Here is a 16,609-nt window from a genome sequence, read left to right on the forward strand (position 1 = left end):
TACAAACACTCTGCTAGGGAGCTGGGGATTTGCAGAGAAACAGAACTGTATGTTCTCAAGGAGCTGATGTCTAGTAGAGGGCCAAATAAGGACCTTAAAATAATTTTATGTATTTTGACATGTATGTAGAGCAGACACAGGAAGAGAATTGGAAAATGAACAAACCCACAAAACCCACCCAAAACTAATATAGGCCTTTCCTGGGTACTTTACGCAATTAAAAAAAATGTGCCCTGAGGAATATTTTTTGCACACCTACCAAGTTCCAGACACTTAATAATTAACCCCTACATTGTCCTAGGAGTTACAGCACACTTCTCTCTCCATTCAGCAAAGGAGGAAATAGACTCAGAGATTAAGTCACTTGTTCAAGGCGACACAACTGTCAACTGCAAGAGGTGAGATCTGAGTTAAGATCTGTCTGACTCCACAGAAACAGTTGTTTCTATCACATCAGTAGTTCTCAAAGTGTGGTCCAGGGATCACCCCCTCCTTTCTCTCATGAGTGTACAGTGGAGTTTTCCAGAGGTTATACAACAGACATGTAGTATCACAACAGACTGAATGCAGAAGCAGGTAGGAGAATCCAGCATTCCTCTATTAAGGCAGACATTAAAAGGATTTGCCAAAAACAAAACAAAACAAAACAACCCAAACCCCAAACAAAAACAACCCCCCCTCCAAAAACCCAAACCCCAAAACAAACCAAAAAAGCCCCCAAAACCAAAAACAAAACCCAAACAACGTCACTGTTCTTACTACGTTTTTTATTTTGAAGATTATACTTGTTTTTCATAAAATGTGTTATTTATGCTAAAATGTAGTGGGCTTACTTTTTTTCTCAGCTTTATTCATGTACAACTGACCCTTGAACAACATGGGTTTGAACTGCGTGGGTCCACTTATATACGGATTTTTTACCCAGTAAATATAGTAGTATCTGTATTTTCATTTTACAGATCTTTAAATTAAATGTGGGAAACTGTCTGTGTTTGATTAGAGATCACAATATGTGGAATCAAAAGAATCAGGGTTTGAGTTTTTTTTTTTTTTTTTGCCGTACGCGGGCCTCTCACTGTTGTGGTCTCTCCCGTTGCAGAGCACAGGCTCCGGATGCGCAGGCTCAGCGGCCATGGCTCGTGGGCCCAGCTGCTCCGCGGCATGCGGGATCTTCCCGGACCGGGGCACAAACCCGTGTCCCCTGCAGCGGCAGCCGGACTCTCAACAACTGTGCCACCAGGGAAGCCCAGGGTTTGAGTTTTGATTCTATCCAAATTGTTTCAGCTTCCTGCCCTTGGGTGAGTCATTCATCAATTCCTTTGTTTTTGAGGCAGAGATAGCCGTATGGGATTGTGAGGGCAAGAGAGGTGGGTCAGCACATCAACCCTGTGTTATCCAAGGGTCAACTGTAATTGGCATATAACATTGTGTAAGGTTAAGGTCTATAATGTGTTGATTTGATATACTTGTATATTGCAAACAGGCTTATTATTATGTTAAAATGAATTAACATTCATCTATTTATTTAGTCATTATTAATTTAGTTTAGAAATTAATTTTAATTTCTAATCTGGTTAACATCTATACGTATAAATCTCAAACATCAATAGATATAACTCACATTAACAAAATGTCTTTGGAATCTTAAATTATCTTTGAGTATAAAGGGGTCCTGAGATCAAAAAGTTTGAGAGCCACTATACTACACCATTGCATAGGTCCCACAGGGTGGTGATACAGGAAGCCTTGGGTTAGACTGATGCCCTTTCCCCGCCAAGATCTGTATCCTTAAGGTCGTTCAGCCCGAGTACAGCCAAAAGTGAATATCTAAAACTTCTGCCGATTAAATGTGGTGCTCTAATTTTAATACTGCTGTCTTTCAGCCCTGAACTAAGTCATTAAAGATAGATTTGGGTACAGCAGCCCCCACAGATAGCTTGCTTTAATTATAGGCTATCAGACCCACAAATTCAGTCTTGTAAGGCCTCAACATCTTCACACTAAATGCCAGCTCCTCCAGACCAGATGCCCTACAGCCTACTTAGCAGAGAGAAACAGACAGCCTACCTGATGAAAGCACAGCTTTATTCTGTTCTGCGGGCAGCTGGTGCTCTGTGCTGCATGCAGCTTTCGTCCCATTCCCTAGGTTAGCAATGAAGTACATGCTGTGCTATAGCTGGGGAATGCCTCTGATCTAACTCATTGCCAAGACTTCTAGTTAAAATAGATTGTGCAAGAAGCAATCCTGATTTGCTGCAACTTGGGGGAGCTAGATGTGCAGAGGGTGCTGCAGCAGCACTGCAGGCTGAGGTTGGCAAACAGCAACTATTCCAGAACAAAAACACTATTTATTAGTATGTGATTATCATTAATATATGATATCTGAGCCTGATGTCATTTGTATTTTGTATTTAGGACTTATGCTCTTGAATTTTCCCCATATTCAGATTGTAAGTTAAATTTGCTACTGAAATAGATCCAGAAGGGGAGTGGGGTGGTGAAAGGAGAAGGTTTCTCCAGGCGGAAGCACAGCTGCAGTACAAGATGTGGCTCAAAGGGACAGGCTGGCGGTTACCATGATATTCTCTGGAAGAGGAATGGAGCTGGGATCAGATTGCCACAGGGGAGGCCCTCCACAGTCCCTCCCTTTGAACAAGATGATGTAGGAGGCAATTAAAAGGAGACCAGAGCAAAAAGAGATGTCTGTTAATTCCCTCCACTGGCAGCTTCAATTAACGTTTACAGTTTTGTATTTTTAGGGTAAAGCTCTGTGCTGGGACTTGGGTATATAAAAATAAGTAAAACATGCTTTTGACCCTAGTGTTCATATTCATCTCACAAAAAACTTGTAAATAAAGTTACGACAGGGGCTTCCCTGGTGGTGCAGTGGTTAAGAATCCGCCTGCCAATGCAGGGGACACAGGTTCGAGCCCTGGTCCGGGAAGATCCCACATGCCGCGGAGCAACTAAGCCCGTGCGCCACAACTACTGAGCCTGTGCTCTAGAGCCTGCGAGCCACAACTGCTGAGTCTGTGTGCCACAACTACTGAAGCCCGAACATGAGCAAAGGCTTAGAGGTCTGATAGGGCCTAGTGATCTGGAGAATAGCCCTAGAAGTCTGGTGTGGAGTTTAAACTATAAGACATTCTGCATTTGATGAGCAAGAGCCTAGGACTACTCCAAAGGTGTTCACAAATGACTACCCAACTTGGAATATAAAAACCTAAGAGTTTAATAAACAAAAGTATTCAGAGTCCACTCAAGACAAGTTCTTTTAAATTTGGGATTCAGAACTCTGTTATGAAGAATCCTAATCACATCAAGTCAAGATGTTAGAATACAGAAAATGTTAATTATACCTATAACCATTTTAACACGCACACTGTATTTATAAGAAATAACAGTCTTAGAATGTTTTCAAGAATCTTTTCAATGCCTGGGCATAAAAAGCACTATTGTTAACGGTTAACATAATAAGTAATTTAAAAATATTAGTTTTTTCTTTTCTTTCCATGTTTCCTTGGGGGACAAGGAAAGGGCAAACGAGGTGCAGGAACAACTAAAATATGCAACCAGATTCAGTATCCCTGCAACAGTTACTGAGCCTTGTGCAACACACACTGGGGGAGCAGACAGTTCCTGCTCTAGCACAGAGGGGCTGATCTGCCATTGTAGTACAAAAACAGACATAGACAGTATGTAAATGAATGGGAGTGGCCTAATTTCTTAGTTTAGTAACCCCTGATCTAGAAGTACAGAAGGTCTTTAAAGAATTGATGGCATGGGCTTCCCTGATGCAGTGGTTAAGAATCCACCTGCCAATGCAGGGGACACGGGTTCAAGCCCTGGTCCAGGAAGATCCACATACCATGGAGCAATTAAGCCTGTGCGCCACAACTACTGAGCCTGCGCTCTAGAGCCCCCGAGCCACAGCTACTGAGCCCGTGCGCGCCTAGAGCCCATGCTCTGCAACAAGAGGAGCCAACACAATAAGAAGCCTGCGCTTGCCGCAACTAGAGAAAGGCCCGTGCACAGCAACAAAGTCCCAACGTAGCCCAAAATAAAATTTTAAAAATTATTAAATAAATGTTAAAAGAAAAAAAAACTGATGGCAAAGGTACCATGGGAGCCTGTAATAGAGGGTTCTAACCTGGTTTTGAGAAAGTGACTTTAAATAAAGACCTTAAATAGTGAGGCAGAATTAACTAAGTGGAGGAGCTGGCTTCTTTGGAGATGGTTCAAGAAGTGGTGTTGTTGGAGAAAAGTGCTCCCAGCGCAAGGCCCAGAATATGCTGTAGCAGGAACAGTGAGGGTCAGTTTGACTGGAGAGAGGGTTCATGAGGAGTTAGAGGTGAGGCCACAAGGATCTTGATAGGACAACTTAAGGATTTTGGATTCTATCTGAAAGATGCTGGGAAGCCCCTACAGGGTTTTAAACCAAGAACTGACTTAGTAATTTACTTGTTAATTAAATAAATATTTATTTAATGAGTGCCTACTACACACCAGGCACATACAAGACAAACTCCCTGCCCCTAGGATACCTGTATTCTGTAGTTTGCTAGGAGACAAACCACAAACAAATAAAATAAAGCTTGCTGTAAGTGCTAGGAAGGAAGTAAACACCCTTACCTTTGAGAGGGTTAGTTTAGGCCAAGAGGTCAAGAATGGGCAGGCTGTGGTATGCAGAGCCAGGGGAGGAGGTTCCTAGCTGAAAAGGTGGGCAAGAACTTGGCATACTGTAGGCAACGTCCTATGGCCAGTGTGACCAAAGAATGGTGAAGGCAGCAGAATGCGAGTGGGAGAAGGGGCCTGCTCAAGTCAGGCTGCGAAGGTCACGGAAAGCCACTGGAAAAGGAAATGACATGATCTGACCTGACCTGATCCTGCTAATGTGGAAAATGGACTGGGAGGGGTTCTGGGTGGAAGCAGAGAAAACTGAAGATACTATTGTGGTTGCTTGGGCAAAAGATGCTGGTGGCTTGGAACGGGGTAGCAGCAGTGGAGATGGAGAATAGAAGAGAGATTTGAAATATATTTTGCAGGTAGAAATGACAGGACTTAATGAAAGACTTGGCGGGGGTGTGAGGGGGGTGTGGATAGTAAAAAAGAATCCAAGATGATTTCAGAGGTCTGGCTTTGGTAAGCATGTGGATGAGAGTACCACTTAGTAATGTAGGGAAGACCAGGTTTGGGATGATGGGAAAAACCAAAATTTTCTTTTTCTTATGTCAGGTTTGGGATGTCTAAGAGACATCCAAATGGAGCTGTTAAATAGGCATTCTGTGTGATTCTTAAACATAGAGGAGAGAAGGCTGGGCTAGAGACTTAAACTCAGGAGTTGCCAACTTTCAGATGGTTATTAAAGCCACAGGACTGGGTCATCTGAAGGAAGCATGCTGAAAACCCAGGATTAAACTCTGAAGGAAATCAACTGTAAGATGTGACTGCACCACTTTCCGATGTGACTAATCCCAGGATGAGATTTAAATCTCTTCGGGAGTAGCAATACCATGCTAATCTGATCTAGTAGCTGCCCAAACCAACTAAATAAGCTTTCAGATGTTTCAGACTTGTACTGGTTGGAGGAACACAAGTCATGCAAAAAGGCTCTAAATTCACAGTTGATGGGGGAGCAATCATACTTTTGTAATCAATACATAAGACTTAAAAATCAGTAATTTTCATATAAACAGTTAAACTAAAAAAGATCGAACAAAGCTTTTTTTGTCCCAAGAAATGAAATTCAAAATTCTTTACACTCTCCATGTTCGTTAATAACAGCAGTGTAACTTAATACTCCCTTGCTACTTCTGATATTACAGTGAAGTACTTTAAGAGAGCTGAGGCCTCCTCTAACAGAAAAGTAAGTACTTGTAACAAACACGGGAAATGAACCGCTCCAGCTGGTTCAACAGAGTCCCTGGAGAGAAAGGCAGAAACTGGAAGAATATAAAGGTTTTGTCTTAATAGCCCATTCTCATGTGTGTGGTAAGCGTTTGATGAATGTAGCCATCTACAAAAAGTTCTAATTATATTATTCAACAATATGGAAAAAGACGGAATTTGGCATCGCGCTCTAGCCTGATGGCCGAGTTGCTGGAAGCTCCGTAGGTTTCACATCCGCAGGACAAACAATTCGATCACCTGATCCTGACTCGGAAGCCCCAGGTCCCTTCCATTCCAAACCCTATCGCGCGGCCCAGTTTTCAGAAGCTGCGAGAGAAGGACGGCATCCCAGGAAGCCTGTTGACACAACAGGCCACCCAATTCATGGGTTCTGGGTGGCAGAGGGTTGGGAAAAGCCTTGAGACTCTGAGCAACTACCCCGCTTTCTTCCCCCTTCTCTCTCATAGAGCAGGGAAGGCCGGAGGCCCCCTTCTTCCCGCATACGGCTCCCCAGTGCCTCGTCCCTTACGGGACCAGGCCCTAGGAGCCTGGCTCCCCACCTGACCCATTCGAGGAACACGCTTTCCAGTCCAAACTTTACCTGCCTGAGGCCCGTCGCTTCTCCGGTGCGCTAAGCCCCCAACGAGGAAAATGGAGTCCTTGAACCGAGACTGGAAAAAGATAGTACGGACCCACCGCACGGTTCCTCCGCCACCACAGCCGCCGCCGCCGCCGCTGCTGCTGCTGCGTCAACGTACTACGTCACTTCCGGCCCCCTGTCACTGGGAGTGGGCTGACCAGTTCTTGCTCTCTTCTCCCAGCCCAGTCTCCGGGCTTCGCCGGGGGCGGGGGTAGGGTGGGGAGGAAGGGATGGGGGTAGCTGGGCTGGGCTGGCCGAAGCAGTTCAGGAAGGCAACTGTCATAGGGCCCCCGGAACAGAATAAGCTGAACGAGGAGGTCGGAAGCAACCAGACCTAGCCTGTTCCTCAGGCCGCTCTAGCCAAAGGAACCATAAAGACCAGACTAGAGCTCCTTTCCGTCCTCTCTGTGGTTCCACCCGCGGCTTCCGGTTCCGGGGAGGGGCCGAGTTTTCTTCGAAGATTGGGGTTCCGCGCTACAGACAGGATGGCTGTGGTGTCGCTGCTGTTGTTCGGGGGTTTGTGGAGTGCTGTGGGATCGTCCAGTCTGGCTGTCGTTACATGCGGTTCTGTGGTGAAGCTGCTCAATACGCGCCACAACGTGCGACTGCACTCACACGACGTGCGCTACGGGTCAGGTACGGCCACCCGGGTTCGGGTGGGCTGGGAAGGCCTGGTAGGCTCCGGAGGGGGCGGGGCCTAGAGAAACTCTGAGGGGTGTGGTCTGGGAAGGTTAGTGGAGCCCGGGGGAGGTTCTTGAGGTCTGGAGGCGGAGAGTCCGAGAGTTGAGTGGTCCTTAAGCATCTTAATCGTAATCTTAGTTTCTATGTGGTGAGCTTCGTGCCAGGCACATTACATATTTGCTTTAAGACTTACAACATTCCTACGACGCATAGACTATTATTATCCTCATTTTACAGGTGAGGAAACAGACTCAAATAAATCGCATACTCAAAACCTTGGCAGCTAGTGAATGACAGTGATGGAGTTCGATCCACATCTGTCCAGGGTCAAAGTCTGCTTTCAGTTACTGCAGGCTGGTACTACTCAGTGCAGGAGAGACAGACATGTAGAAAATAACAGTAAGTGCTGTTATTTCTGAAGTCTAACAAGACCTCATTCTTTGATTATAACCCTCTGTTCTAGCTCTTTTCCATCTTTTCCATCTCTTTTCCATCTCTCTCTTCCAGGAGAGACAGACATGTAGAAAATTACAGTAAGTGCTGTTATTTCTGAAGTCTTCCAAGACCTCATTCTTTGATTATAACCCTCTGTTCTAGCTCTTTTCCATCTTACACTTGCTCTTCAACTCTTTTCCTTTGGCCTCTTTTCACTCAGACCTTATCCTTTTTGTAAATAAGAACTGAAGCACTCACTGGAATTGGAGAGGAAACTGTTTAGGGGGCTTTTTAACATATGAAACTAAAATGCTTAGCTTGTGGGTTCATTTATAATTCAGCAATTATTTGTGGATTAGTATAGATTTAAGGAATCTACTGCGTGTCTAATATTGTTCTAGATACAGGAAATACAGTAGTGAGCCAGTGAGCAAGTTACAAGAAAATGAAAACAGACAGAAAGGAGAGGAAAAAAGTTCAGGTAGTGAGATGTGAGAGACATCTAAGATGACTGCTAGATTTCTGTCTTAGATAACTGATGATGGAGACTGGTCTGTGGTTTATGATACCCAAAACCTGTCTGGCCAGGTAGACTAGGAGAGGAACTGAATTGTCATTGTTGGGACGTCTTAATAATCCTAGCGGTGGGCTTCCCTGGTGGCGCAGTGGTTAAGAATCCGCCTGCCAATGCAGGGGACACGGGTTCGAGCCCTGGTCCGGGAAGATCCCACATGCCGCGGAGCAACTAAGCCCGTGCGCCACAACTACTGAACCTGCGCTCTAGAGCCCGTGAGCCACTACTACTGAGCCCACGTGTCACAGCTACTGAAGCCCGCGCGCCTAGAGCCTGTGCTCCGCAACAAGAGAAGCCACCGCAATGAGAATCCCGCACACCGCAACGAAGAGTAGTCCCCACTCGCTGCAACTAGAGAAAGCCCGCGCGCAGCAACGAAGACCCAACGCATCCAAAAATAAAGTAAAATAATCCTAGCGGCCATTCAGTGAATACTTACTATGTGTCAGACTTATTATATTTTAATTTGATCTAGTTTCCTATTTTGGATCTACTGAATCAGAATGTGGGTGGAGAAAGGCTGCCAGTAGAAATCTATAGGTTTAAAAATCTCTTCAGGTGCTTCTGATGGGCATCCAGATTTGAGGACCAGGTTCAGTCTGGAGCTCAGAGAGAGATCTGTGCTGAGCCTGAGATACAGAGTTAAGTACAACATCATTGTCTGGGTGGTGGTTGAAGATGTGGGGAGAGTAAATGAAATTGCCCAGGGTGAACTGTGGTTTGCAATCTGGTGTCAATTTGAATCACTTGAAAAACTTGTTGAAGCACTTGTAAATGCTTCTGTCTTGATCCCCAACCAGTATTTAAGAATGTATAAGGGCCAAGGATGGAACTCTGGGTAATCCTAAAGTTGAAGAATGGGAAAGGAAGGGGAGGGTTGAATAGAAAGTGAAAAGTAGGAGACAGAAAGTGTAGACCATGATTTAGTGAGGCATGGAAGTGAGGACCAAGAGAACTGTAAGGCAGTAACCAGAAGTGAGGAGGGAGGGTTGGTTAGCCTTTTTTTTTTTTTAAGATATAACAAAATCATTGAGTAGAAGAAACAAGAGAGAGAAACTGGTAGTTTAGTCATAAACATTCACCCAGATAACTGGTACAACGCAGTTATGTTAAGTGGTAAAAGGGAAGTGTCATCAAAAGTTTGTGGTCAGGCAGGGCCAGGGGACTGAAGGGAAAGCTAGGAGGAATAGGCAAGAGTGACTGAAGAAAGTGTCTGGGAAATATGGAGTGCCTTCAAAGAATTGAGTAGTGAATGAGGCCTAGGGAAGAGAATATCCCTTGAGTTTATATGAGTGGCCTGTTTAGGGGGACTTCACAGAAAATAAAGCTTTGTAGGAGGCCAGGTAGTAGAGTGGTTAAGAGTGTGAGTTCTAGAGTTGGCCCACTTAGGTTCAAACCCTGCATTGTCTCTTAAGATTATGTGATCTTGGGCATACTATTCAGTCTTTTTAACACTCCAGTGTAAAATGGGGGTGATAATAATAATAGCTACCTCAGAGAGTAGATGAAGGTATCAATTAAGAATATTCAAGTAAAAAGCCTGGGTTTGTGTCTGATACTCAGTAATTGCTCAAGTACACATTAGCTGGTTAGCAATTATTATTTGTATATTTCCACTTTTTTTCAAGCCTGTAGCTACATGTTTAACCTAGTACCTTGTAACCTGCAAAATCGCACCATTTGTAAGTAGTATGAACCACATTTAGATGACTTAAGAATACTTCTGTGGGACTTCCCTGGTGGTGCAGTGGTTAAGAATCCTCCTGCCAATGCAGGGGACACGGGTTCGAGCCCTGGTCCAGGAAGATCCTGCATGCCGCGGAGCAACTAAGCCCGTGTGCCACAACTACTGAGCCTGCGCACCTAGAGCTTGTGCTCCGTAACAAGAGAAGCCACCGCAGTGAGAAGCCTGCGCACTGCAATGAAGAGTAGCCCCAGCTCACCACAACTAGAGAAAGCCCGTGCACAGCAACAAAGACCCAATGCAGCCAAATTAAAAAAAAAAAAATGTTGAAATTGTAAATTAAAAAAAAAAACTTTTGTAATATGTTGGATATATCACTTACAGGAATTGGAGAGCTGTAATGGCTTGTTGGATTAAAGTTGACAGCAAAAAACGGTGTCATTTTATTTTATTTTTAATTAATTTATTTTTGGCTGCATTGGGTGGGTCTTCATTGCTGTGTGCGGGCTTTCTCTAGTTGCGGTGAACGGGGGCTACTGTTCATTGCAGTGCGCGGGTTTCTCATTGCGGTGACTTCTCTTGTCGTGGAGCACAGGCTCTAGGTGCGTAGGCTTCAGTAGTTGTGGCACGCAGTCTCAGTAGTTGTGGCTCGCGGGCTCTAGAGCACAGGCTCAGTAGCTGTGGTACACGGGCTTAGTTGCTCCACGGCATGTGGGATCTTCCCGGACCAGGGCTCAAACACATGTCCCCGGCATTGACAGGCGGATTGGATTCTTAACCACTGTGCTACCAGGGAAGCCCTGATATGGTACACTCTTAAACATAGTTTGTCATATAATAACTAATACTATATAAATACATTTAGCATTCTTCATATATATTTTAATGTCATAGAAGAAAAAAATATGAAGCATGGGATTTTCTTCCCAACCCCAAAACCTATTTTATGACACAGGGCACATTATTAGCCATAGGAAAGAGAGGGGTCAGGTTGAGCTCACCCTCTTTTCTTTTTCTTTTTGACTGCAGGTAGTGGGCAGCAGTCAGTGACAGGTGTAACCTCTGTGGATGACAGCAATAGTTACTGGAGGATACGGGGGAAGACGGCCACAGTGTGTGAGAGGGGAACCCCCATCAGATGTGGTCAGCCCATCCGGCTGACACATGTCAACACTGGCCGAAACCTCCACAGTCACCACTTCACCTCACCTCTTTCTGGAAACCAGGTGAGATGGCATCCTGTGGGTCATTGCTGCTCATTACTCAGTTGAGTTGTTTGATATCTTGGTTCTTAGCCCTTTCTCTTCCAGGTATAGATCTTCTCTTTTGTGCAGACCTGAAGAATTGCCTCTGTCTCATAAGTGTGAAGGAAGTTGTTTCTGGTCAAAATGGAGACTCTACATTTAGATCAAATCAAGAAATGAGGAAAGAGAGAATAGGTATATGTTAGTGTATCATAAGTTATCTTGATAAATCTTACAATAAAGAAACCCAGTGTTTTCCAAACTTGCGATAAAAATTATTTTTTAATGATGCCAACTAACCACATTAGGAAAATGAATTAGGTATTGTGCCATTTTTTTTAAGCCTTGAACTTCTGAAGGATGTGGATCCTTTAATGACTGCTTCCCTCCCACTCCCCCTCTGTACATATTTTTCCCTATTAACATCTTAACATTAGTATGGTAAATTTGCTACAGTTAATAAAGCAATAGTGATACGTTGTTATCAACTAAAGTCTATAGTTCATTCTGATTTCCTTAGTTTTTACCTACTGTCTTTTTTCTGTTCCAGGATCCCATCCACATCACATTTAGTCGTCTCCTTAGACTCCTCTTGGCTGTGACAGTTTCTCAGATTCTCCTTGTTTTTGTTGACCTTGATAGTTTATTTTTTATTTTTTTGGCGGTACGCGGGCCTCTCACTGTTGTGGCCTCTCCCGTTGCGGAGCACAGGCTCCGGACGCGCAGGCTCAGTGGCCATGGCTCACAGGCCCAGCCGCTCCGCGGCACGTGGGATCTTCCTGGACCGGGGCATGAACCAGTGTCCCCTGCATCGGCAGGTGTACTCTCAACCACTGCGCCACCAGGGAAGCCCTGATAGTTTATTTTTTATAAATTTATCTATTTATTCATTTTTGGCTGCGTTGGGTCTTCGTTGCTGCATGCATGCTTTCTCTAGTTGCGGTGAGTGGCGGCTATTCTTCGTTGCGGTGCGCAGGCTGTTTATTGCGGTGGCTTCTCTTGTTGTGGAGCACGGGCTCTAGGTGCATAGGCTTTAGTAGTTGCGGCACGCAGGCTCAGTAGTTGTGGCTCGCGGGCTCTAGAGCGCAGGCTTAGTGGTTGTGGTGCACAGCTTAGTTGCTCCGTGGCACGTCGGATCTTCCTGGACCAGGACTTGAACCCATGTACCCTGCATTGGCAGGTGGATTCCTAACCACTGTGCCACCAGGGAAGTCCTGACATTGATAGTTTTGAGGAGTGCTAGTCAAGTATATTATAGGACGCTCCTCTGTTGGAATTTGTCTGATCTTTTTCTTATGATTAAACTGGATTTATAAAGGTTTTGGGGAGGAAGACCACAGAGGTGCCATTTTCATCCCATCTATAAAGGGTACATAGTATCTTATGATTGTTGATATTGATTACCTGGCTGAAGTAGTGTTTTTCAGGTTTCTCTTGTAAAGTTATTCTTTTCATTTTTCCCCTTTACATACTGTACTCTTTGGAAGGAAGTCACTGTGCACAGCTCATACTTGAGTTGGGAGTTATGCTCCTCTTCCTTTAGGGTAGAATAGTTACATAATTTATTTGGAATTCTTCTGCATGGAAGATTTGTCTTTTCTCTATTCAGTCATTTATTTTCATTGGTATGGACTCCTGGATATTTATTTTATACGTTGAGTTATAATCCAGTATCACTGTCTTCATTATGTTGCTCACATTTTTCCAACTTTGGCTGTTGGGAGCTCTTTCAGTTGTCTCCTGTGTCCATTTGACCTGCTCCCATCATTGTGTATGTGTGTGGCTATGTTTTAACACTTCCTTGCTTTCTGGCAGTAAAAGATATTCCGGGCTCATCTTGTATATTTCTTGCCCCAGTCCTAGAATCAGCTATTTGCCTATGGAGTCCTGCTTCTTTTTATTGGAAAAGGGTATTCTTAAACCAAGATCTAGGCCTTTCATGAGCTTGTTGCTAGGGGGTTTTGTTTCTTTTAGGCCCTCTCACCTGACAGAGCAAAGAAATATATGTATGTACGTGTATATACTCATATTTATTGTAAGTGTTCACATATGTAACGATCTATATCTATATTAAGTTAAACATGAGTTCTTACTGATGCCTCCAATTCTAATCCATTGCCACATAGACCATTTTAGCCTCCTCCCTTTGCTTATTTGTGAATTCCCATTCTAACAGTGAGACACCAGGCTGCTAACACTGTCATCCAGTTACTTACTTGTTCAGTTCCAGTATACAAGTATTAGTAGTAGAATTGTTAATTATGTGCAGTTTCTTTTGCCTTTAGTCTTACAGACTTTATTTCCAAATGACTGATTTTTATCATCTAAAATTTTATAGCTCTTAGTGTATATTTAAATTGTATGTGTCTGGTAGTGGTCATTTTGTAATGTATAGAAATATTGAGTCACTGTGTTGTGCACCTGGAACTAACATAGTGTTGTAGGTCAATTATACTTCAATTAAAAAAAAATTATGTATGTCTGAAATAATCAGTTACTTTTAAAATTGTGATAGAAACTCTGAATTTTTGGCCTTATGGGGAATGGGATTAGAATACGAGTGGAAGATAGAATCTGCTATACTCTGCTCAATTAATATTTATTATTTTATTTAATTTTCACAATTATTTTGTAAGGTATTATTGTCATCATTTTATAGAGGAGAAAATGAAAGCCCAAAGGAGTTACACAGGAAGGGACAAAGCTGACATTCAAGGTTTGCCTGTTTCCAGAGCCCATCCCCTTTCCAACTTGTGTTTCTCACCACGTCACTTAATGTCTAGTTAAGGGAATGAGGCAGGAATATTTAAAGTCAAATAGCAAAAGGTAAAGTATTTTAAGACTATAATAGAAAATATAAGGCAAATATAGGAGTATTTGCAAAGTAAACGTTTGGACCATAATCTTATGGCAAGTGATTTCATGTCTTTGGTGTCTTTTTATCTTTTTTCCACAGTTTTATTTTATTTTATTTTATTTATTTTTAAACAACACTGGAAAGCCTCTTATTTATCACTTTTGGATAGTCTTAGTTTTATTCCCATTGCCTCCCTCCCCTTTTCAGGCCTATGTGTCAGCTATACTAATGTCGCTACCTATCTGTGTCTTCCAGGAAGTGAGTGCTTTTGGTGAGGAAGGTGAAGGCGACTATCTGGATGACTGGACAGTGCTCTGTAATGGGCCCTACTGGGTGAGGGATGGTGAGGTGCGGTTCAAGCATTCTTCCACTGAGGTTCTGCTGTCTGTCACAGGAGAACAATATGGTCGACCCATCAGTGGGCAAAAAGAGGTGCATGGCATGGCCCAGCCAAGCCAGAACAATTACTGGAAAGCCATGGAAGGCATCTTCATGAAGCCCAGTGAGTTGTTGAAGGCAGAAGGCCATCACACAGAGCTATGAGTCTGGAGGCTGTGAGCCACTGTCACCACACAGTGTTCATAGACATCTGCTGCTCCTTCACCCTTTGGATCCCTGCCACAGGTGACCATGTCACCACTGAGATGAAGATGCATGATAGGAAACAGTGGATGTGTTTGGAAGCCTCAGCCCTTCACACTTGAATTGGTTGTTCTCCCAGACTTGGGTCAGTTATTTCTGAGTACAAGACTTGTTGGTGAAGGAGCAGATGCTTTTTATTCATATTAATAAAACAAAAACTGAGGGAGGCATCCCTCCTAGCTGGGAAGTTTTTATTCCTCAGAATCTTGGCATCATGGATTATTAATGTGTGTGACTTTTCTCCCACTTTCTCCAGAATGATAAAAAAAATTTCACTGTTAGTCACTGTATTGTCATTTATTAGGCATGCTATGTCATAATCTGATTAATCCTTGAGTCCTAAGAGTCATTGCTAACACTCTTTTGAGATGATGGGAACCTTTGGTGTGGGCCCTTTTGAAAGCCTTACTTGCATCCCACTTTTTCTATCTTTACTTTCACTTCTCCCTCAGCACCTCATCTTTATTAGTTTTTTGACTAATTATGGCTATAGACCCTTAATAAATAGCCAATAAAATGTTTTACTTTGGATATGTTAACTGTACTTGAGAAAAAAGGGTAGGGGTGGAAAGTGGAACCAACATTTATTTACTGCTTGCTAAATACTAGGCACCATATTATAGATCTTACCTCATTTAATCTTCACAGATATGTTACCAGGTATATACTACGATTTTACCAATGCAGAACAGAAAAGTTGAGTAACCGCCTGAATTCTTAAAGCTAGTAAATAATTTGAAGACAGGAATTCATTTTTTTACTGCAGTACAACTGTGTTTAGTTCTTGGGAGATAACTGTACTTTTTGGACAAATGTAGATATCTCTCTCTGAAAAGGGGATTAGAAAGCTTTTGTCCTCTACTCATCTCACTTCTTCCTTTCCTCTGCTTGGCAGTTCCAGGAAGTTTGCTTCTCTGTCCTTCAAGGATGGTAGTGGTGAACAGAAGTGTTTGTCATCTGCTGGAATTTCAGTGACTAGCAGGTCTTTTTATTTTTAGAAACTTCTGGATTTTTTCCTTACTTGCTTTAGGGAGTTAATGTTGAACATTTGGGGGTACCAGGTCTGTGCCAGACGTGACCTGTAACATTAAAAGACTTGATCTCTTTTACAAGGGCTTGTCTCAGTAAGCTGAGACCAGGAACTAGTTGAGCTCCATCTCTGCCTTCTTCCCTCTTTTTGCACTTCAGTTGTATTGCTCCATTGAGAGCTCTCCAGAAATAAGTAGACAAGTGATAAGATCAACATTTCATGCCATTGAGATAGTTGGGAGTAGGGTGGTTAACAGTCTGGGGAGAAAGAAAGGAAGTGATAGAAACAGCTGAGTAAAGGGATCAGCTTTCACAACATGAATGAGAGTAGGGAGTTGTGTTGCAAGTACCCCTTCGTGGCTTGGTCAGAGTTTTTACTCAGTTGTTGGGCCTTCTCTGAAGGTTCACAGACAGAACATACCTTGAAGCTGCAGATTACAAGGTGGATGGCGGAACTATAGCGCCCGAGAGATAAGTACAAACTTGAAAAAAACAGTGGTGGAGCCCTTGGGAAGATTTCGTGAAATGACCAATAAGGCTTAGATGAGGAAGGAAACCAGTTGGAGGGGTAAAAGCAACTTTGGGTAACCTAGGCGAAAGCTGAAATGGTGCTTTATCTGAAGAAGTGAAAAAAGTCTCCAAGAGAAATCCTGAAGGATGTTTATGGAGATTAGGATGTCAGAGCAAAGGGATATGAAGTACTTATTTTGAAATAAGTATGTCAAAGAATCTGAAGCTAAAGAATTCTTTTAGCTTATACTGTATTAACATCACTGTACTAGGGTTGGAAGGGATCTTTGTCCAATGACTTCACAGAGAAGGAAATAGGCAAAATAAAGTTGGTCCTGAATTCTCTATTTCATATAATTATGTTTGCTTCCTAGATAATTTGTTGCTGAAGAGCAAGAACAATATTCTTTACTTCTGTAATACC

At 43.2% G+C, this 16,609-nt stretch overlaps 2 protein-coding genes across 2 annotated transcripts in view; one reads left to right on the forward strand and one right to left on the reverse strand.

Moving 5' to 3' along the window:
• SUPT6H (SPT6 homolog, histone chaperone and transcription elongation factor) overlaps window positions 1-6,639 on the reverse strand; it is a 31,487-nt gene extending 24,848 nt beyond the window's left edge. Inside the window, 1 exon segment of the mRNA XM_032615885.1 lies at window positions 6,491-6,639. The gene's annotated coding sequence lies outside the window, so the exon portion shown is untranslated.
• Window positions 6,640-6,830: 191 nt separating this feature from the next.
• Window positions 6,831-15,177, forward strand: SDF2 (stromal cell derived factor 2). Its single transcript, XM_032615884.1, has 3 exons — window positions 6,831-7,165; window positions 10,933-11,129; window positions 14,260-15,177. The coding sequence occupies exons 1-3, from the start codon at window positions 7,015-7,017 to the stop codon at window positions 14,545-14,547; spliced, it is 636 nt and encodes a 211-aa protein (XP_032471775.1). The 5' UTR covers window positions 6,831-7,014; the 3' UTR covers window positions 14,548-15,177.
• The last annotated feature ends 1,432 nt before the right edge of the window (window positions 15,178-16,609 follow it).

The sequence above is a fragment of the Phocoena sinus genome, chromosome 20 (assembly GCF_008692025.1).
Source record: "Phocoena sinus isolate mPhoSin1 chromosome 20, mPhoSin1.pri, whole genome shotgun sequence".
In the NCBI taxonomy this organism is placed as follows: Eukaryota; Metazoa; Chordata; class Mammalia; order Artiodactyla; family Phocoenidae; genus Phocoena; species Phocoena sinus.

Excerpts from the sequence above, each read along its gene's own strand:
- SDF2 (XM_032615884.1), top strand. The coding sequence starts at position 7,015 with ATGGCTGTGGTGTCGCTGCTGTTGTTCGGGGGTTTGTGGAGTGCTGTG. Across the intron at positions 7,166-10,932 it reads CGACGTGCGCTACGGGTCAG|GTAGTGGGCAGCAGTCAGTG; the intron begins GTACGGCCACCC and ends TTTTGACTGCAG. Across the intron at positions 11,130-14,259 it reads CACCTCTTTCTGGAAACCAG|GAAGTGAGTGCTTTTGGTGA; the intron begins GTGAGATGGCAT and ends TGTGTCTTCCAG.